This window comes from Poromitra crassiceps, assembly GCF_964638095.1.
Source record: "Poromitra crassiceps genome assembly, chromosome: 4".
Taxonomy (NCBI): Eukaryota; Metazoa; Chordata; class Actinopteri; order Beryciformes; family Melamphaidae; genus Poromitra; species Poromitra crassiceps.
The window spans coordinates 53,859,175-53,882,912 of NC_139626.1; the positions used below are offsets into that span (position 1 = coordinate 53,859,175).

At 42.9% G+C, this 23,738-nt stretch overlaps 1 protein-coding gene across 1 annotated transcript; it reads left to right on the forward strand.

Annotated features, from left to right (window-relative positions):
* Window positions 1-1,746: 1,746 nt before the first annotated feature.
* atpv0e2 (ATPase H+ transporting V0 subunit e2) lies at window positions 1,747-7,109 on the forward strand (the record flags this gene model as incomplete). The annotated part of the gene is made up of 3 exons (XM_083635461.1): window positions 1,747-1,885; window positions 6,259-6,306; window positions 7,016-7,109. The coding sequence occupies exons 1-3, from the start codon at window positions 1,782-1,784 to the stop codon at window positions 7,107-7,109; spliced, it is 246 nt and encodes an 81-aa protein (XP_083491587.1). The 5' UTR covers window positions 1,747-1,781.
* Window positions 7,110-23,738: the final 16,629 nt, after the last annotated feature.

Here is a 23,738-nt window from a genome sequence, read left to right on the forward strand (position 1 = left end):
AACGGTAGTAACGTTAGGGTTGCATTACTTCACACAAGACGGTAATGTTAGCAGAGTTTCTGACCAGGTGGTCAGATACTTGTACTACGGAGTGACAGTACAAATCTTGAATCTTGAAAATCCATTAGCAAGCAGCTAACGTTATCTGGTCAAAACCACATTACAGTAGCTACAAGCAGCAAGTTCCCTTCATGAACCGAAAACACAGTCCTGACTCTAGTTTCCCCCCGATGTCGGTCACATTGCTGCTGTCTGGCCAGACGGGCTTCATTAGATAAATATTTATTTATTTAGTCTGGACTTTTTCTGGAGTCTGTGTTTTGTTGTTTCCTTTAGCTAGCAGCTAGCGACGAGCGTAACGTTAAAAGCTACTTCAGCCATTTCCTGTTAGCGTCTAGGACAAGAGACAAGCTCGACGTGAACGCGCGAGACGTCACATCCTCTAGCTGTGGCGGGAGATGCTCTCCACTTCGAAACAGGTTTTCCAATGTATCTTCTGAACGGCTGGTCTGAGAGAAACGCCCCTGGTCGGCATTTTTAAGTGACGTCAAGGCGCATTCACTCAGTGCCAATAATAAACACTTTGTGCACATTTATTTCTCGCCAAAACCAACGGAATGGGCCTTTAAGGAATCAATTTGTACCAAGCATGTCATGCTAATTTGTCAGGAAAGTAGCTAAATAACACTCCAAAGTTAGACAAAATGTTGGCGAGGGAAAAAAACATTTTCAAAGGGATCCTCTTTTTCACAGCCTAATGTTGGCAGGTGTCTGTGTGTGTGTGTGTGTGTGTGTGTGTGTGTGTGTGTGTGTGTGTGTGTGTGTGTGTGTGTGTGTGTGTGTGTGTGTGTGTGTGTGTGTGTGTGTGTGGGTGTGTGTGTGTGTCCGTGTGTGTCTGTTTTGAACCAGCTAGTAGCCTTATATTAAATTTTCCCTGGGAAATTTGGTTTGGTACGCAGTGGTACTTGGACGGAAAAGTTTAGGAAGTTGGAACCCCTGTCTTAGTTCTTATTCTGGCCTTAATTCTGTGTTTGTGCACTGTGAGGGGGGCCCTTCATGTGTCCAGGGCCAGGGGCCCATCATGTAATCCGCCTATACTGTATGCCTGAAGCGTTGAAGTTTAAGCATTGCTCTCAGCGAAACTGAATATGTGAGACCCTTGCTGTGCACAGGGTCCTCAAGTCAGGATCAATAATAATAATAATAATAATAATAATTAAAATAATAATAATAATAATAATAATAATAATAATAATAATAATAATAATAATGATGATCGTTTTCATCTTCTTAGCCAATTCTCCTTGTCAAAACAATTAATAATATACATTCAGAAATAATAATTTAAGTAATATTGTGATTTTTTTAAATAATACATAGTAGCCTAGATAAACAACATAATAAATGATAACAAAATATAAATTAGTAATACATTAATAAATAGGCTAATAACAAAATATATAAATGAATAATAATAAAACAAGTACAAAATTAGAGATAAAATAAATTAGACAATTATTAAAACTGTGAATGTTTTGGGATACCTTGAGAGAAGAAGAAGAAAAACCCTCAAAGCGCACTGTAATACTGACAGGCACCCGGGTTCAGCCAATCAGCAACACCAATCGCAGCGGCTCAGACCAATCAAGTGCCGTCTCCGCTTTGTGGGCGGGACCAGAGAGCTGCAGCATCCAGGAGGAGCCATTAGATGCGCTTGTTCTTATTTTCCAAGGAGACCCGTAGCATCTTCACTTCTCTATCCGTCTGCGTCTGTGTGAGCCATGGTGTCCCACTCTCTGGCGCTGCCCATGATCTGCTTCACCACGCTGTGGGCACTGGTGGGCGTCGTGGCCCCGTTCTTGGTGCCTAAAGGACCGAACCGGGGGTAAGCTAACCGGGGCTAAGCTAACGTTTAGGTGCCCGTTATCACTGACAGTGACAGGGCTGCACTGTGGTGATGATAATGGTGGTGGTGGTAACAATTTAGTGTCTCCTTCCATGTTATCCGCTTGTAGCCTACTGCATTTACTGGTAGGCTAACGTTACACTGTTAAAAAAAATACATGTAATAATGTGTCGTACTGCTGCATTAGCCTACATCTTTTCAAATGTTACCAGTGTGTTCCTGCATCATGGGGGGTTTGGATGATGGAGGCCGGGTGCGTCATCCTGCCTGCCTCCCTCCCTCCATCCATCTGGATCACCAGGGGTCCTTGAAGGAATTCCAGAGGGTTTCCAGCAGATTTATGCATTTTTAGAATGATGATTTTGATCATAGTTGCTCTGTTGTCTCTCTACCTACAATGTAGTCATGTTGGAATACATATTCTCAGATTTGATCAAATCTCATCAAGGACCCCTAATTCAGTCTATACATTTAATGTATGGACTGAGCTCTAAGAGAGCTAATGGATCCCCATTTGATGCTTTTTTTGCCTCTCTTTTTTTAACCCCTGCACTGTAAGCGTCATTTTTTTCCGGAAGATGGCGAAGGTTGGAGGCACCCTCTCTGCCTGTGATTGGCCTAGCGTCAAACGTTCATCCAATCACATTCGCTTGGCTATCCTGCGTCTCTTTCTACAGTCTGTGGTCAGACTCAGTGGGTCAGACAGACAGCAGTTTGGATTGCTAGCCTGCATGAAACACGCCACAGTGTGTTTATGTTTTTGATATAGTCTGCTGGTCTCTGGTTTATAATGCTGCCACTACTCTTGGCAGTGCACGTATCATGTAGCCTACAGACAAATAAAAAAGGAAAGGATAAAAGATTCATGAGAATTGATCAAGAGTGATATAATAACAGTGTCAATGCCCATTTACAGTTAACTTTAATTCTCATTCTCATTCTAACACAAGAGTGACATGTATTTGCATTTAAATATTAATCAGAGCAACAATGTGATGAAATTTAGAATGACAAGAAAAAAATACACATCTGTGTAATAGGCTAAGTAGGCCTAAATAACTCAGTTACAGGGTTTGCAATTGTAACGTTCAATATAATGAATTAGAACACGGCTCTCTTGAATACTCGATTCTGATTGGTCAATCAACAAGATTCACCGGTCATTATTTCTCGACAACCGACCGCTGCTCTGCCACACCTGGATTAATCAGTTGATAAGAGCTTTTTGTCAGCAAACACTACTAATTAGGCCAACCAGTTGCAGCTGTGGTGTCTTGTGTGCCAATTACGAATGAAACCGCTTTGTCGTTGAAAACGCTATTAAAAAATCTATTTGAATAATTATTTTTGTCAGATTATTGAATGATTTAGTTGTAGGCCGTGTTCTAAGTGGGATAATGTATATTGAGGCGGTGATTACTGGGAAATAATGACCTTCAGGTGAATCATTAAGCCCTCCGCTGCGCGTCGGGCTCAATCATCACCTGTCGGTCATTATTTCCCCCGTAATCACCGCCTCAATATACATTATCCCTTACGTATCTCATGCTTGTTGATTTAATGATTGTTTTGCACCTGCTGCTCACGTTATGAACAAATGTGTTTTCATAACACAATTTAAATTATTGTAAAGAAGGGGCAGGGATTGATAAGTCTTTTACTTCCCCCTGTCCCTTCTCGAACAGTTATTGAACTGACCTTGGAAAAGGTCTTGTCTATTTACCTGTTTTTTTTTTTAAACGGTTTTATGTTCTTTGTTCGAGACAAATAAAGATCAAATCAGATCAAACCAAAAACAAATGCTTAGATGACCATAGCCTCAGCAACAACTAACTGCAGTCATGTATGAATGTTAGCTGTCTGTCCAGCAAACACACCACTAATATAATATCTATAGGAATCATGCTTCAAAGTAGGCTGCTTTCCCCTCCACTGCATCACGAATGAAAGTATATTTAGGCTCGTTTGAGATACTTCTGGCTCGCCTGGAAAGAAGGCGAGAGCAGCCGAGTACAGTCAGCCAATCAGAGGCAGAGAGGGGCGGGTCATGCCTTTGCCTAGCCTTCGCCATCATGGGAAAAATATTGCGAACTGTAAGGCATCTTTGAGTTTTTAGAAAAGCACTTTATAAATTAAATGTATTATTATTATTATGTTTTTTTAATATGATTTTGTCTCTGAACTCAGAAACTATTACATTATCTAACATTAACTATGTTATTATTCTTCCTTCATATAGGAACCCCTTCACCAAAACATGCAATATCCTGGTTGCTAATGTGGTTCCTCCTCTGGTCGTTAAGGGCGCCTGTTCAGAGGGAGGGGAACTGGTTGGAATAGCGTGAACCTCCCACGTGCTATGTCCTACCGGTGAAGCTTCCCCTGTCAGGTGAAAAGAAGCGGCTGGCTAACTGCCCATGTCTCGGAGGAAGCATGGAGCCAGTTTCGTCTCTCCCCAGATCGGCAGAGGGTGGAGTAGCAACCAGGATAAATAAATTAAATTAGCACTAATGGGGGATAAAAATGGGATAAAAAATCTGAAAAAAAATATTATAAAAAATATTATAAAAAAACAAAAAACAAACTGTTATTCTTCAAAATTGAATAATGGGTAAATTCATCAATTTATCAAATTTGCTGAGGGGGTCCTCAAGTGCCCCTGGTGGTCCCTGGACCACACGTTGAGAACCACTGAGCTGTAAAACAAGCAGCAGCTCGCTAGAACCACTAAGAACCACTGAGCTGTAAAACAAGCAGCAGCTCGCTAGAACCACTAAGAACCTCTGAGCTGTAAAACAAGCAGCAGCTCGCTAGAACCACTAAGAACCTCTGAGCTGTAAAACAAGCAGCAGCTCTCTAGAACCACTAAGAACCACTGAGCTGTAAAACAAGCAGCAGCTCGCTAGAACCACTAAGAACCTCTGAGCTGTAAAACAAGCAGCAGCTCTCTAGAACCACTAAGAACCACTGAGCTGTAAAACAAGCAGCAGCTCTCTAGAACCACTAAGAACCACTGAGCTGTAAAACAAGCAGCAGCTCGCTAGAACCACTAAGAACCTCTGAGCTGTAAAACAAGCAGCAGCTCGCTAGAACCACTAAGAACCACTGAGCTGTAAAACAAGCAGCAGCTCGCTAGAACCACTAAGAACCACTGAGCTGTAAAACAAGCAGCAGCTCGCTAGAACCACTAAGAACCACTGAGCTGTAAAACAAGCAGCATTTCGCTAGAACCACTAAGAACCACTGATCTGTAAAACAAGCAGCAGCTCGCTAGAACCACTAAGAACCACTGAGCTGTAAAACAAGCAGCAGCTAGCTAGAACCACTAAGAACCACTGAGCTGTAAAACAAGCAGCAGCTCGCTAGAACCACTAAGAACCACTGAGCTGTAAAACAAGCAGCAGCTAGCTAGAACCACTAAGAACCACTGAGCTGTAAAACAAGCAGCAGCTCGCTAGAACCACTAAGAACCACTGAGCTGTAAAACAAGCAGCAGCTCGCTAGAACCACTAAGAACCACTGAGCTGTAAAACAAGCAGCAGCTCGCTCTGCGCCGATGTGAAGACGAGATGATGTTTCTGTCTGTTATTGTTGTTGTATTTGGATGTAAAAAAAGTGTGAGTCATACAGGTTAAAACAACAGTGATGCTGACTCAGTACAGTCAGGCTACACACACTCCTGTGTGTGTGTGTGTGTGTGTGTGTGTGTGTGTGTGTGTGTGTGTGTGTGTGTGTGTGTGTGAGGCATGACGCCATGCATAACTGCCAACATTAGGCTGTGAAGAAGATGATTTTCTGGGGTATCATCAGCAATGCTTCAAGTCTATGGAGACTCTGTCAGTAATGAGAAACATGCTCGTGCTACCTTATCAAACAATGCTAACGTTACCTTACCTGTAAAGAGGAGACATGTGGGTACTCATAGAACCAATAGATACAGTCGGTCTGTGTGGGAACGCCCACAAAATGTTACTACGGCTGCCGCGCGAGACTAGACGGTGGGGGAAAAAAACCCATATACCGTATCTCAATGGGCTGACTCACCAAAGGACGGTGCTGCGGCTCTAAACTACAGGATTGGGGATTCAACAGCAGGTACATAAACGTCTGTTCAGATGTGCGTTTACTGCGGTGGTTGAATCCCCGATCCTGTCTGCCTGGGCTGGGCTAGCAGCTAAATGCTAACTATGCTGGCTGGGAAGAACGGGGGGATTTCCCCCATGCTGACCCATTGACCACGCGTCTATGACGAGACGCCGCCTGAATGTATTCTCATTCAGATATCTTGAGGTGAGAGGTCAAGGGATGGCTTTGAAAACAACGTTTAAAATACCCTGCTCTCTGTGTCACAGGGTGATCATCACCAGTCTGATCCTCACCGCCATCTGCTGCTACCTGTTGTGAGTACACACTCTGTACACGCACGCGCACACAGACACACACCAACAGACACATGCACGCACGCACGCACAGTTCCGGGAAAAGAATACAACATTTATATTTACCCACTGAAATGAAGTTTGGTGTTGTCCAGAATCCCTGACAGCGATATCGACACAAGTGATTTCAAATCATTGAAATAGAAGCAGCTGTAGCCATATGACAGATTAACGATTATACAGCTGTGATGATTAGTCGTAATTGATTAATTGGACTAATTGATTATTAGTTTACTTTAGACTAATTTCTCAGAACTAAGAAATACTGAAATTCCCTCGTTCCAGCTTCTTAGATGTGAATATTTTCTGGTGTCTTTAGTCTTCTGTGACAGTAAACTGATTCTCTTTGGGTTGTGGGCTGTTGCTCAGAACAGGAGAAGACATTTGAGGATGTCACCTTGGGCTTTATCACTAAATATCATTTAGTGATATTTTATCGACCAAACGACTAATCGATTAGTCGAGAAAATAATCAACAGATTCATCGATAATGAGAATAATCGTTAGTTGCAGCCCTAAAATATTACGCGCACTCTCTGTCTCTCTCTCCCCCTCCCTCCCTCTCTCTCTCTCCATCCCTCTCTCCCTCTCTCTCTCTCATCCCTCTCTCTCTCTCTCTCTCTGTCTCTCTCTCCCCCTCCCTCCCTCTCTCCCTCTCTCTATCTCTCAGCTGGTTGATAGCGATCCTGGCCCAGGCTAACCCTCTGTTCGGCCCTCAGCTGAAGAATGAGACTATATGGTATCTGCGTTACTTCTGGGAGTAAACACGGTGAGTCCTGTCACAACAACTACAGCTTTCAGATGCCGAACCTGGCTAACAATGATTGAACAAGGCTAGGTAGGCTAGGTCAGGACGTAGCATATGGCCAGCGCGATAAAGCGCTCACGAGCATCGGCACTCAAATCGACACACAAGTTGGACTGGACAAAGCCAGATATCGGGCCCGCTAGCGCTGGCCAAAAACAGCCGAAGTGGCTGCCGCAAACCGTTTCATTTCACTTCCTGATGACACCGGCCCGCAGACAGACTAATCATCAAGACAACACTCGCTGATTCACTCTGCTTTCAAGCGAGACTACTCTGCGTTGGTCTCGTCTAATATTAGAGGTAAGATGTGAGGCATCGATATTAAATTTAGACTGTTTAATAACCATCGAAAATCTTGCTCGTAGCTGCTTTAAGGTTAATAAATGAATTTATTATGCACTTATTAACAGTTAACTATGGTTTTCACAGCTCACCTAGTGTGAAGGAGCACTGTCCATGTTATTCTCTTCTTCTATTCTTTTATTTTCCTGTCAACCATTTTATGTGAAGCACTTTGAATTGCCTCTGTGTATGAAATGTGCTATACAAATAAACTTGACTTGACTTGACTATGTGGTCAAGGTTGTTCAAATGTAAATAAAAATGACAATGTTTTAGCAGGTAAGGACAAAAACACTTAAAGACGGATCTTGTGTGTAAGTGTACAAAAAAACAGAGGTAGGTTATTTTTTTCAGTTTCTTTCCAAATTAAGCCGTTACAATCTAGCATTTACAACAGTGCAATTGTATCAAAATGGCTGTTTAAAACCTTTCCAAATTGTGCCAAATCGTACCAAAAACTGAGGTAGATGGGGAAAAAAACACAATAGAAAAATAATGGTGTCTTCCAACATGTAGCATTTACAATCTTGCATTGTAACAAAAACTGAGGTAGGTTTTTCATAAAATGGATTAAAAATCAAATTGTCTCTTTCAACATGAAGCACACAATCTATCACTTACAACATTATTGTCTGATCCAGCATGTGCAATTATCAATAAGTGAATGTAAAATCTTGACAGAATTCACTTCACAGGATTTTGTTTGAATAAAAACAAGTGCAAACCTTTAAGCCCACAGCACCACTCCCCCCTTTCGCTCGCCCATCCCTCTTCCTTGGCACCGCTCCCACCACCCATATCTCCCTACTAGCAACTCCACCTACTTATCGTGCGCTGCCTGCGCTCGGCTACAATCACATGACTGTGAATCATACAAGGTGGTATGTAGATCTGCAAACAGGTACCCACACGCAGCACATAGAACAAGCGTGGGCAAGCATTAAGGAGGAAGTTCGGAGACAAAGAGGCAATGAAACTGAGCGCTTACTGTCTGAACATCTCTGTCTTGTTCAGTGGACTGAATGGCTGGGCAGAAAGCACAAAGATGGCCCTCTTGGTAGGCTGCTACATAATGTAGCTAAGAGGTACAGAGCAGGGTTTCCGTTGTCCCGTAATTGCAGGACATTGGCCTTTTAAAATTCATCAAAAACCTGCAAATTAAAATCTGCAGGACACCGTGTCCTGTAAATTATCCCCCGAGTCCCGATGCTATGAATTATTGTAACCCCGGGTTAAACCCCGAGTCAAGAAACTTGACCTGTCACTTTATAGTTTGGTAACACTATAGTTGCTAGTACTGCTCGTCTTTAGCTGCTTCTGATTGATCAGTTGAGAGAGGTACATCACGTTTCCCTCAAATGCTATTGACTAATGGAGCAGCTGGGGGCGGGACTGAGTGTTGGGATTTTGACAGTGCCGTGAGGTTTGTGTTGCGCTCGCTGCTGTGCACTGCGGCACTGATATAGACGGATACTGTGGCTATTGCGCAACACACAGGTGAAAACCGTCTATAGCGTGTGTGTTTTCCTCTTTTAACTTAGTGGGTAGTTACCCAAAGCAAGCCAAGTCTACTATTTTCTAGTACTCTTATTAGCCTGACTCATTTGTAATAAGTGTGTTTGTACGGAGGCTAGTGTTTTCTGCTTGCTTGTTAACGTAGCTAGAGGCTTTTTTTTGGGGCAGTGGTGGCCCAATGGTTAGAGAAGCGAGCTTGTGACCGGAAGGTCGTCGGTTCAATCCCCGGGACCGGCAGGATAAATCTGGGTGGGGAAAGTGAAATGGCAGCGCTTGCCCCTCCCTCATTACCACCACTGAGGTGCCCTTGAGCAAGGCCCTTAAACCCCAACCGCTCCAGTGGAGCTGCTCAGTGGCGACAGATCAGACTGTGGTTGTACTGGGCAGCTTCCAGGTATGAATGTGTGTGTGAATGTGAACAGGGCACTCCTGAAAAAGAGAGCATCGCTCTCAGTGAGACTCCCCCTGTATAAATAAAGGTATAAAAAAAAAAAAAAAAAGGCTAGTGTTTTCTGCTTGCTTGGTAACGTGGACACATGGATCTATTATATTATCGGGACGCTAGTGTTTTCCGCCTGGACGAGACGACCAGCTGGACCATCGCCACACCACATAGCGCAGCGTAGGTTTTTAAGCTCAATAAACACAGATTTAATGTGTCCTGAATTTATACCATTTGTCCTTTATTTGAAATCTTAAAGGACACAATGTCCTGCAGCTGTGAGTGCTAGCGGAAACGCTGGTACAGAGTAGGCTAGATTGAAGGCTAGAAAGGATTAGGAATACTTGTTGTCTTGTGCCGTAACTCAGGATAGGAAAGTGGTAGAGCGTCGGGATTCAAGGGGTGGGTAGGATTAGTGGCTAGGGGGTTAGGATTGTGGGTGGTGGGAGGGGGGAGGTGCCATAGAGGATAGGAAGGTGGGGTAGAAAGTCTGGATTTGAGGGGTGGGTAGGTGGAGTGGTTGGTGGAGTGGTTTTGCTCTCCCCAAAATTTCAATAAACCTTTATGGCACATTATTACAATACAACAATACTGGTGTTGACAGTGTTGACAGTAATAGAAGATGCCAAATCATTCAAAACAATAAGCATTTTGCTTTGAGGAGCATTGTGCCAGTGTGCAGCGCTGTTCCCAAGTGCTGTGTGTCGTTGCCTGGGAAACGCACATCCCATGATACAACTGTTCGCATCGCATCCCATAATAGTATGATGATACTTGGGATGCCATTGCGAACATAGATGTGAACAGGTGAGCTAAAAGTTTAGCGTCGCCACTGCCAGCGAGGGCTCCCACCGTTGCGGTCAGGGTACATTTCGAAATCCCTCCAGGCCTGAACATTTTTCTAGGGGAAACACTGAATGTGATGTTATTTTACATTATGCAGGAATTTATTACACGTGCATACAGTACACATTTCCATGTAAACAGCTTACCGGTAACCTGAATAAGACTTTAATAGCCGGGTTCTGTGCATGCAAACGCAGCCAATGTGTTTAGTATGAGTGAGCATTTGTGTATCTGTGTGTCAGGGTAGGAAATCTCAGGAAACTTTTTTTTTGCCCTTGTGAAATATGTTTCTGGGCATTTTGGATAATTTCCAGGACAATTTTATCAAATGCTGGGAAACACCTTAGTTCTTCCAATGTATGTTGCATGACAGACCAATATTCATTTTGTGCGTGCGTGATTTTTTTTGCGCATTTTTTTTTAATTTTGCTTGCAAAGTGCACCCTGCCTAGTCCTGTCATGTCTAGCAGGAGATACAGTCAATACAGTTGATCTAGTATTAGAGCCCGCCAGATATATCGGTCCACCGATATTATCGGCCAATAACCGATATATCGGTATCGGCCGATATGTTTGCAGATATATATATTTTTTTTAAGTTATAGACAGCATGTTGTGTATATTTGATCTTTTTTCTTAACTCAAGTTATATTTTATATTTGTTCTATTTGTGTTTTTCTATTTCTAGTTATTTATAATTATTAAATTCCAAGTGAAGTTTACAGTTTCATTGCATCGATGTAATTTTGGACAATAAAGTTTATTGATAAGCTGTCAAACATCCTCCTTACATTACATATCTCAAGTCATGTCTAGTCATATCTTTGTCAAGTGTTTGATATTTGAGGGATCATTGCAAGAAAATGGTGTAATATAAGAATATCGGCCGATATATATCGATATCTGACTTTTTTTACTCCCTAATATCGGTATCAGCATCGGCCTCAAACATCCAGTATCGGTCGGGCTCTATCTAGTATTCGTATAGTATTCCTACAATATCTCTACTACTATAATTGGAGGGCCGATTCCGGCGCACAACTGCTCTACTGCGTCTGCGAGCCGGAGAAGTGGGCGAGACTTTGAGGGCAAACCAATAGAGAACCGCAGGAATGAGTCTGGAAGTATACTTCTGGGTTCGTAAGAGGAAAAGTGAAGGGGGTTTTAGAATGGAGATTTCACTTCAATGCATAAAATAAAGTACATGGTTAACAAAAGTTTATGGGAGCGTGAATTTGGATTCAGCAGGATAATCTTCACAAAGAACTTTTATGACTTTTGGAACGTAAAAGCATTTTTTTAAACATGTTTTTTAGAAAACGCTTCAAAAGGCATAAAAGTGATAAACGTTTGTGAAGATTAACTTGCTCAAACCAAATTCTTGCTCCCATAAACTTTTGTGAACCACAAAACTTATTTTATGCATTTAAGTGAATCCCCATTCTCAAACCCCATAGACGTTTTCCCCTGACAAACCAAAATGGTGGCGATTTCTGGTTAAGCCTACAAAAATATGTCATCCCTGCTGCACTGGCACGGACAAGGGGGCGATGCTGGGGCTCACCTGGCAGGGCTCCAGACTAACTCTTTACACTAGGTGCCCTGGTGCACCTTACTTTTTAATTTAGGTGCACCAGCACATCATTTAGGTGCGCCCAAATTTTTCACCACGCCTTTTGGCACCGCAATAATACATTTTAAGCGTTACCTTCTTTGTCATTTTGTATACATATTGGCAAATTATTAAATGATACGATTAAAGATTTTCATGTCAATAAACGTCTGTTAAAGTCATCACCAACTGAGTTAACACAGTAATTTATTTAGTCATCTGTAGTTTGCCTAACATTATGTAATGTGGGCATGATTGTGGACGTTCACGTTACTGTGATTAATGTAGTGACATATCCCAGTGTGCGGTGAAGTCTCACTGTGCACTGCAGACAGTGAAAAAACGTAGGAGATAGCTGCTCTTAGATGGTCTAACATCAACAGACAGCATAGTCATATTGTCAACAACACATTTTAGCGATGTTGAATTACATGTTGGTAATGTTAGTAATCCCAGAATTGGCTTGATAGTTAGCTAGCATCACACTAGCGATGCTAACATTAGACGCTAAGATGTCATTGTCATGCCAGCCAACCTAACGTTAGTCAGAACTCGTCTGCTGAAGCCGTAGCTTTGTCTCCCGCGTACAAAACCACCAGCTGACACATTTTAATTCCATACATTTGTGACTCCGATTCCGGTATGAGTGAGTCTGGTAATGGACGGCTGGCTGCAGACTGTCCTGTCTGTGTTCTACTAGCGATAAGGACGATACGACTTCCAGACGGACTTCAGTGTTTCCCACAGGATTTTGAGTATTTGTGGTGGGGTGCCGCAGACCCCCTAGGGGGGTGCGGGGGCATGCCCCCCCCGCGAGATTTTTTTAAACATTTTAAAGTAAAATACATGAATTTGGTGTACTTTGAGAAAGCTTAAGAGCAAAATTAAAAGGCTAGATCTATGAAGAACATGTCATCATTACTGTGCTGTGGGTTTACAATGACAAACTAAATTTCTCCCTATAGGTCAGGGATACTCAACTTGCTTTGCCACTTTCGTGAAATGATAGAAGGCGAGGGGCCAGTTAATAAACAAACAATATACATTTTTCTGTAGCGGATTGTAGGTTTTTGGGGTGTCAGCCGGAGTTTAGGCTGACAGTGTTGTGCACACCGGATAGTTAGGTTAAGTTAGTTAGGTTAAGTACATACATAAGTGCCTGGGTAGCGAGCAGATGGCGGTATTTGACAATTTAGCAGCTAAATCATAGATTATTGAAAGATATTCCATATTCCAGACTGAAATGCTATAACAGAAGTATTGGCCAGAATGACATGAACATTTATTGGACACTTATTCAGCGGATATCTTGCATGTTGCGTTCAGGTGCAATGTAAAAATATTTTTTTTTTCTTTTTTTTTTTGGTCAACATCTTATTGTGGCGGTCAAAATATTATTGTGGCGGCCCGCCACAAATTCCTTTATGTATGGGAAACACTGGACTTACAAAGTAAAATGATTCGGCCCAAGTCTAAAGCACTCAGAAGCAATTGAAAACGTTTTATTTTTGTATTTTCCCTGTCTTTCTATGTGAGAGATTTAGCTTGACCCCACCGCACGCTGTGGGACAAGAGCAGGGTGAGAGAGAGAGAGAGAGAGAGAGAGAGAGAGAGAGAGAGAAAGACACGTCAAATTCCAAGGTGCACGTACCAGTGCGTGTTATGAAAATATTTATGCGCACTGGCCGATTTTAAGGTGGGAAAATGCGTGTAAATACATGCACTCTGGAGCGCTGCCTGGTAGAACATGTACCACTAAATCCTTCGCGACCCGGGTTCAAATCCGACCTGTGGTCCTTAACACATTGAGTGCCAGCGACGCCATATGGCGTCATTAGAAATTTACCGTAGAGTGCCAGCGACGCCAAATGGCGTCAGTAACTCCAAATTGTTTTTTTGACGGGGGGGTGTCGATCTAAGCTTCTTACGTCGCCTCTAACAATATTGTAGCTATTGGAGGTCGATAACCTATTTTACAAACCCATTAGGTGGCGACAGCACTCTCCTGATCAGAGAAAAAGGAGCCAAACACACAGAAATAGTCACTGGGGAAAAGGAGGAAATCGCATCGCATCCGTCCGTATGCATCGACGTGCATGAAGCACAACGAGCACAACGCCAGCTGTGCCCTGCAGCAGCTGCATCCGCTGTCACAACTGAGCACCTCCGTGTACGCTGCAACAGCACATTCGCATAATCAGCCTTATTATTCCGAACTGGAAGCATGCGAGCCCGTGACAAACACACGCGGAACCAAAAAGCTGGATGTCGCGCACCATTCACTGTGTGTGCGCAGCAAACTCAGCAGAGACTGAGAGCCAACAGACACACCCAGGAGGCGTGTGCAGTTGAGGGGGGGGGGGGGGGGGGGAGCACGCAGAGCAGCATACACTTCACCCAGACAGACCCAGACATCAGAAAATTAGCTTCAGAGTCAGTGATGTGCTTGAAATGTTTAATTTCACAAAAGGCTCATTATCTCAGCTCGTAGAAAAAAAGGGCTGTTTTTGCTTCAATCAAGCTATCTTCTCCGGCTCATAACTAAAGAACGGAAAATGGGATCAATAAACTTTTTTTTGCAGGTGATAGAAGAGAGTCTCATCGTTATTTGTGCGTGTTCAGTGTTTACATAGTAATTATTAAAGAAATTATATGACTGTTTTAAAATGCATTGCGGCCTATGTGGCACAGCAAGCAACCTTTTGCCCAAGGGCCGTGGCACTCAAAGTGTTAATGCTGCATTTCATCCCCTCTCTCCCCTAACTAACCCCAGTAGGAGTAGGGGGCGTGGGCTGTGCAGGTATGGATGACTAGCTGGCCATTTTGGAGTCATGCTTTGCAAACTCAAAACAAAATCTGGGCACGCTTTGCAAATAGAGTAATTTGCAGAAAGTCTTTATTTTACGGGGATTGTCATCCCCATTCAAAGGGACATTTTAGATTTTTTTTGGGGGGGGGGGCATTTTGCCCTGAGGTTCAGGCTGCCGTCCTCCACGATCAGACGCTCCACCTTCTTCACCACCGGCAGCACCCAGGGCAGACACTCATCTGTACGGTAAGCTGGAGGGGACACAAAGCTACAACAGCACATCAACACCAACAACAGGCCACAGAGAGCTCGACTTCTGCATCCACTGGCCAGAAGAAACGATATGAAAATCTCACAACACGATTATAGTGACGAAAATGATCACGGTTAAATGTAAGATGTTCAAAAAGTACTAATACTAGGGGTGTCAAAAATAATCGATTATAAGATGCATCGCGATGCGGACCTGCACGATTCTGCATCGATTCACAAATGTCAAAAATCGATTATTTAATTTTTTTTTTTTTTTTTTTAATATATAATCAGATAAAATATAATGGAAGTACATGCAGTTGTTTATTTTAGTTATGGATCATAATACAATGCAATTCTAAATGCACTTTTATTTTAAAAGTAGCCACACAGTGAGAAAAAATAAAGTGAGAAAAAAAATCATGTATTCGGGAAAAAAAGTGATGCATCGATTTAAGATGCATCGAGATGCATCGATAATCGTTATCGAATCGAATCGTAGCCCTCTGAATCGTAATGGAATCGAATCGTGAGGCCAGTGAAGATTCACAGCCCTAACTAATACACTCACATACATCATTTCACCAAGTTTTATATTGAGAACTCGGACCCAAAAAGGATTGATACACTCCCTAAAATCATTTCTTCAAGGCTGCATCTTGGAGACGGTTGTCAACTTTGCTTGATGATGGACAGTATATTTACCATGTTTTTCAAAGCGTGTGGTTATCGTAAGGAATTTTATCACAGTTATCATTAAAACCGGTTATCGTTTAATCCCTAGTTTTGAAATTAGGCAAACACACAAAAAAATTGCCTGCAACATTTGTCATTTTGCGGTCGTCTCTTCGACGCACACAGCTCATCTGACTGAATACATTTTGATTAATACCTCAGGGAATATTATGTCAGCAGCAGTTCTAGAAGAACTATAGAAACATGGAACCATTTGTTTAAATGTGATGTCCAGGATCTTTTGATCTTTTAGTGCTAAGAATAATAATAGCCATAATTAGGGCTGGGCGATATGGACCAAAAATCATATTCTACAAAGTGAGCTAAATGTTCAGTTGTAAGTCAAAGCCACATGTGAGATGTCACAAGCACTTTTTATTCAAAACAACTGTGATCAAAAATAAAATGCAACGGCAGGGTTTCCTTCGCGGGCTATCGGTGCTCTCCCAAAAATATTTATACAATGATTTTTTTTTTTTTTATGAATAATCATCAGTAATGTGGATATAATGACCAAGTGGGTAAAGCCAAATAATACAACAGTTAGAACAGTCTGGTGTGTTCAGAAAATAACATCACTTTACTGTAATGCAGCCTTTAAAAGCAGGAAAAGACAACACTTATGCCACATCACGATATTATGATATCCACAATCGAAGGCGATATCTAGTCTCATGCTGATATCGATATAATGTTGATATATTGCTCAGCCATAATAATAATTGTGCAGTGTGAAATGATAAGAGACAGAGAGAGAGCAACCATTGAAACAAGTGTATTTAATTTCATTCTGTACCAGACACTCCCTGAAGGTCACCCTGAACAGAGACTAAAGTCTGTGTGCGTGTGCGTGCGTGTGTGTGTGTGTGTGTGTGTGTGTGTGTGTGTGTGTGTGTGTGTGTGTGCGTGCGTGCGTGTGCGTCTGTTTGACTCCTGTGGAACTCGTGCTCTGCTTTAAGAAAGCGGTCCAGCTCTCTGCTGTGATATCAGATGACAGGCCCAGCACAGTGCTCAGCTCTGCTCTCTGTGCTGCGCAGAGTTCAACACGCCTTGAGTCAAACATTCAAAACAACCAGCGCTACAGACTAGGGCTGGGTTAAAACAATAGAATATAGATAGATAGATAGATAGATAGATAGATAGATAGATAGATAGATAGATAGATAGATAGATAGATAGATAGATAGATAGATAGACAGGCAGACAGACAGATAGATTCAATATTAGAGCTGCAATTGCGATTAATCGATTAGTCGATCGACAGAAGAATAATCGATAAACTATTTTGTTCAGTAATTTTCTTAACAAAAAAGCTTCTTAAATGTGACTATTTCCTGGTTTCTCTCCTCCTCTATGACAGCAAACTGAATATCTTTGGGTTGTGGACAAAACAAGACATTTGAGGACGTCATCTTGGGTTTTGGGAAACACTGATCGACATTTTTTCACCATTTTCTGACATTTTATACACAAAAGAACTAATTGATTAATCGAGAAAATAATCGAGAGATTAATTGATAATGATAATAATAATCGTTAGTTGCAGCCCTAATTGATATTCATTTAGAGGAACTGATATCAATTCATGAATCCCAATATTGATCCTTTAATATAAAGCCTTTTCCCATGGATGTTTGAAGCTTTAACATCGTTAAGACGCGCGTGGTCCTTCAAAAAGATGTTCCTGTTTGTCCAGAACTATTATCTGTAAATACAACTAGAAAACAGCTGATCTGTCATTTCCTGCTCCATCCATAGTAGATTTAAGCTGACGCTGCCAGAGGTTTGTTTTCATATTATAACCATCTGGGAACGAGTCACTCGGGAAACTGTTTCAAAGGGCAGTCACTTTAAAAAAATACGTGGCCTGTGATTGGATTAAAACAATACCTGGCAGGTGATTGGATGAACCATCCGTCTATCACATCTATTACGGGCTCACTTCTTGCTGTCGTCGCCACATCTAAAGCCTAAAGCCCGCCCCGAGCTGCCTCTGGGCGCTGATTGGTGGGTGGTTCGGATTCAAACCAATAGATTTGGATTTTGATTAGTCATGTGTTCGTGATCTCATGATCTCGCGTGAATCCAGCTCCCTCACAAGGTTAAAGTAGATTAGCTGCAGTTTAAATGTATGCTACAAAATGTATTGTGAAGTGTAGTGTTACTTACAAGGATAAGACTGACAAAGAATTTTGTAATGCAACTTTTTTCACTTTGTTATTGGATATTGATGTGTATCGTTCCGGGCACGATGCCATATTATACCACTTTTATGAGGTTTATTCATCCTCAAAATAATATAGACAAAGACAACAAAACCATGGTATCTTTTTAGGAGTGAGATCAGTGTGATTTCTTAACAGACATAATTCTTTAAGAACACAATGTCTTCCATACAAATATGAGGCTGACATGCATGAAGGTCATACAGGTGACTCCTCTACTGTTTGCCTTCCATATTACAGTCAATTCTTCTCTTTCTCTCCAAATCCACAAGGCATATTAATTTCACCTGGAACAGCAACGATCATTTACTACTAGGGATGTCACAATATATCGTCCCACAATATATTGCGATATCAAAACGTGACAATATGTATCGTTGAGATGAAATCTCATATTGCGAGAAAAAGAAGCTGAACATGGTGGCACTGATCTGCATCTGATTGCATGCTCGCTCTCCTTTTCATTGCTTTGTTTGAACAGACGAGGGACATTACAGACACGGAGGATGAAAATGGTGAAATTACTCAAATTAGCATGGAGGATGCCCCCTCAACTTACAAATCGATCGCAAAAAAATATTGTTAAAATATCGTATCGTATCGTTATCGTGAACTAGGCATGGGTCGATTTCCGGTTTTACCGGTTCGGTATGGTGTACGAGCCCAAACCGGTTTGATCACGTGCGAACCGAAAAAAACAAAAAATTCTGATTGCACTATTGTTCGTATTAGCCTCTTCTCAAGTTGCACTAGTATGCAAAAGTCTTATTTTGTTTATTATGTTGATGTTTGAAGAAAAGTTAAGCTGAATAGTTATGAGAAATAAATACAGGGTGTGTTTGTTACACAGGTGTCCTGCTTCTTTTTATTCAGTATCATTGCTGGTTGACAATACCAGCTTAGAGGTGTATTATCGCTATCAGTTGGACTGAAGTTGCACTACAGACAGTTATGGGCCACACTCGGGAGCCCTGCTTAATTTTTATTTATTTTTTTATTACAAAAAAAAATCGGTATACCGGTTCGATCCGGTTTAGACGGCAATATCAAACCGGTTTTAAAATTTTCAAACCGACCCAGCCCTATCGTGAACCCAATATCGTGTATCGTATCATATCGTGAACTGAGTGTATCGTGACACCCTTATTTACTACCAATCTATATGGGTGTGTATCCCAGGAAATAGAGATTTTTTTTTATCCCATTTTATCCCCCATTAGTGCTCACTTGATTTCTCAATCCTGGTTGCTACTCCATCCTCTGCCGATCTGGGGAGAGCCGAGACTGGCTCCATGCTTCCTCCGAGACATGGGCAGTCAGCCAGCCGCTTCTTTTCACCTGACAGAGGAAGCTTCACCGGTAGGACATAGCACGTGGGAGGTTCACGCTATTCCAACCAGTTCCCCTCCCTCTGACCAGGCGCCCTTAACGACCAGAGGAGGAACCACATTAGCAACCAGGATATTGCATGTTTTTGTGAAGGGGGTTCCTATATGAAGGAAACCCCCGGGAGGCACAGGGAGAACATGCTAACTCCACACAGAAAGGCCCTTTTGACGACCCCACCCGGGCGGTGGGCACTCGAGGACATGCGGACGGGCACGCATTCCTTCAGCGTTCACATCGTCCCAGGTGGGAATCGAACCCACGACCTTCGAGCTGTGAGGCGATAGTGCTTACCACTGCACCACCGTACCTCCGAAATAGAGATCTTAAAGTGTTGGCTAGAGCACGCGAGTGAGGCACATTGGCTACTAGCATTTAGTGCTTATTATATCCAGGCCCAACTGGTTTGGGGCACAGATAAATGTTTTGGCAACGAGCTCCAACCGAGGTCTAAATGCAGCGATTTCATTGGTTAACAAACGCAAGTTCAACCAACGAGGAGGAGCCAATCAGTGAAGTCACCTGTTGTCACCTAGTGTTTATCTTGGTTCTCCCTTTTTAAATATTAAAGACGTGTAAAGAAAAAAGCGTGTAGCTTTAATTTCATGTTGAGGCATTCCATGGACAAATTGATTTGCTTTGTATAAAATAGGCCGGTGGTTCGATCCCCGCCTCCTCCAGTCTGCATGTCAAAGTGTCCTTGGGGAAGATACTGAGCTCCAAATGGCTCCCGATGCTTGTGACAGCACCCTGCGTGGTAGCTTGCCTCCCTCGGTGTATGAATGTCTGTGTGAACGGGTGAATGTACTCACTCTAAAGTGCTTTGGATAAAAGCACTATATAAATGCAGGCCATTTACCAGTTTAAGAACTGATGTTGACATTCGGATGCTTTGAAGACATTGAACTAGAAAAGCCCCAGTCTTAATGCTCCTGCCAGGGCTTACATTGAAGATGCTACATACAGTACCTGCACATCACATCACATCCACCTGTAGAGTCCAATTTAAATACTGGAGCATGACATGTTCAAGGCTGTGCCACATGAAGTTACACACGACCGGACCAGTGGTTCTCAACCTGAGGTCCGGAGACCACCAGGGGGTCCCCAGCAAATGGATGAATTGATCAATTTCAGCATTATTTCAATTACAATAAGTTAATACAACAATTACATAATGTAGGAGAATGACTGTTTTGACCATAGTTCCACTGTTGTCTCTACGTGCAACACATACAATCAGGGATTGTCGACAAAATCATATAGAAATACTGTCAGATCTGGGTCAGAGAGGCAGAATCTCATCGAACGGAAGTTTGTGTTGCTAACTAATGTGGACTAAATTAGGGGTCCGTCCGTGTGGAAAAGGTTTTAGACCTTGACAAACACGAGAACATGATAATCTATTTTTTTCAGAGCAGTCACAAGAGGAGTCACTGATTCTTTAAATTCTCAGACTGTTGATTGATGCATGCTCCCTTTATTTGACGTTTTCAATGACGTCTTTATTTGTGTGTGATTGTTTTGTCTGCATTTCTGCTTTGCTTGTATCCATGTAATTTCGACTGTCAATAAATATGTAAAGAAAAATCTTTAAATTCTAGCATTAAAGCAGCTACGAGCAAGATTTTCGATTGTTATTAAACAGTCTAAATTTGATATCGATGCATCACATCTTACCTCTAATAGTAGACGAGACCAACGCCGATCGCTTGAACCCCGAGTGAATCGGCCAGTGTTGTCTTGACGATTAGTCTGTCTGTGGCCGGGGCAGATCAGGAAGTGAAAAGAAACGGTTTGCGGCAGCCACTTCGGCCATAACCACAAAATAACAAAATTACTTCCAAACAAACTGTTAGAATATAACGAGAGATGTTCGCGAGAGTAGCAAGCCCCTGGATGGCATTCTCCGTGTTTATGGTGTGTTGCTAGGCAGAGCGAAACGGTTGAAGGCAGGCAGCTGCCATAAACCGTTTCGTTTCACTTCCGGGTTTATCCGGCAGCTGGTAGATGAACACAGACACTATAATCATCAAGAAAGCAATCTCCGATTCACACGGCTTTGGTCTCAGCTACTATTATAGGTAAGATGTGATGCATCAATATTATAATTATACTGTTTAATAACAATCGAAAATCTTTCTCGTAGCTGCTTTAATTCCAATCAATCACGTATCATTCATTTGAATTAGTATCTATAATATAGCTAGCAACTACATTACCACACTAATGTCAGGAGTAGTTTTCCATAGAGCAACTCATGTACCCATGTACAAGTGTCATGCCGAGTTTTGCACCCCTGCCGAGAATTGCACCCCCAGTCCCCCACCATATTTTGGGGTTTTAACTTAAAAACAGGGATGCAAATCTCGGCAGCTGAGATTTGCACCCCCCTCCATAAAGCCAGGAGGGATCCCCAGGTCTCGAGGTCCTCTGTACCCGTATTTTAAGCACCAAAGTCGGCTTCCATGAGCCAGAAGAGAGCCCCAAGCATGGAAGTCACCTCCACGCGGATCTAATGCATCAAAGTCGGTCTCCATGAGCCAGGACAGACCCCCTGGCTTGGAGATCACGTCTACCGACAATTATATAATTTTTAAACAGTTAAGTTTCCGTATAAATAATTACAATATGCTCCCGGAAGGTGGGGATGCAATTCTCGGCGGGGGTGCAAAACTCCGCATGACTGTCAAAACAGCTGATCCTGTCAGTGGCTGCTTGCTAGCTAGCTAGCTAGTACGAAGGTCAAAGCAAAGTGCAGCTCAGCATGCTCCCTGGCGTGATCACACCAGGCAGGCAGCGCTGCTCCAGTCACAGACCGACCCAGCCAGCAGGCTAGCAGGCAGCACAAGCAGCACAGTCGGCCACAGGACGGGTTGCTACTGCTAGGCTAACTCACTGTCAGTAAGCTAGTTACCGCCCATTCATTAGCAAGTAACAAACATCTCTTACCTCCTACTCCCAGATTGACCTTCTGCGGGTGGGAGTCCTCTCTGAAGTCCGCGGTGAGTTTGAACACGGCCACGGGGGGAGCCTGCGGGACCTCGGTGAACACTGACATGACTCTGCGGGCTGTCGGGTCCCTGTGCTGCGGGGAGGAGAGGAGAGAGAGACGGGCCCTGGTTCTGTTCAACCTTCAACCCGCTTTAGGACAATCCGATATGGGCGTCTATCCAGCAACCAATAGGATGGCACGTAACACGGACGTGACTCTTGGGTAGTCAATGAGAGTACGTTAAAGGGCCGCGATAGAGACGCCACAACTTCCAGTCACTTCCTGTATCTGTGCCACGGAGGTTTCGCCACTGCCACGCCCCCTTTGGAGACTGGTCAGCCAATGACGTTTCATACCATTGACAGACAGTCAATCACAAGCCGATAACCACGCCTATTTAGGAGACCGGAAAGTTCAATTTCTTACAATTTGCGGAGGTGAAACGCGGGATAAATGGTAAAATGGTAAATGGCCTGCATTTATATAGCGCTTTTATCCAAAGCGCTTTACAATCAGTAGGTAGTCTACATTCACCCATTCATACTCCGATGGCGGCAGGCTCGGGAGCAAGGAGGGTTAAGTGTCTTGCCCAAGGACACAACCCTTGCATCATTGGCCGACCCGCTCTACCTCCTGAGCTAAAGCTGCCCACGTGGGATGACCACGCCCCGAACTCATTTGATTAGTCGTAGCCACTGCTTCTTCCTGAAAACGTGCAGCAAAAAAAAAAAAAAAAAAGTTTAAGATTAGGCGGGTTAGGGTTTTCTTATTTAACCACAACCAGACCCAAACCCTAACCCTAACCACATTGTTTTACTTGCCTTAATGTTTTAAAATAAGAAAAATACTTGAAATAAATCAGCTTTGACTGGAACTCGAACTCCAGCTGCCAGATTGGAAGGCAAGCACCTTACTCATTAACCGTGCCTTCCATTCCACTCGGAATTTCGGAAAAAATGACCTCCGACAGGGAAAAGTGTAATGGAACGGTCGTTCAAGACGGAACTCCGAGTCGGAAACTCGGGCAGCATCCACCAAGCCAAACACTCTGATGTCACAATCAACATGGCGGCCCACAAAGACACACACTGTGATAAGTAAGAAGGTCCTTTTTCACAAATGTTTCACTTGATGTAGTGTTTGTGTTATGAAGCAACTTTTAGTTGCCATTTCCATTCCCACACAGTTGGTTTGTGTTAGAAGCATGCGGTAGGTAGCCTACTAGCCGTCCATGTTTGTAGGCATGCATGTTTTTCCACACAGATGCAATGGAAGGCATTTAGAGAGGAACATGGAAATACTGCGTCAGAACTTCCGATACCCTTGGTTATACCAGTTTTGTTTTAAACCTAAACATGGCACAGATCCCTCGACCTTCCAACGGGGTCAGAGTAGAGGAGGAAAGAGTGTTTCCTCCTCGCTTGGA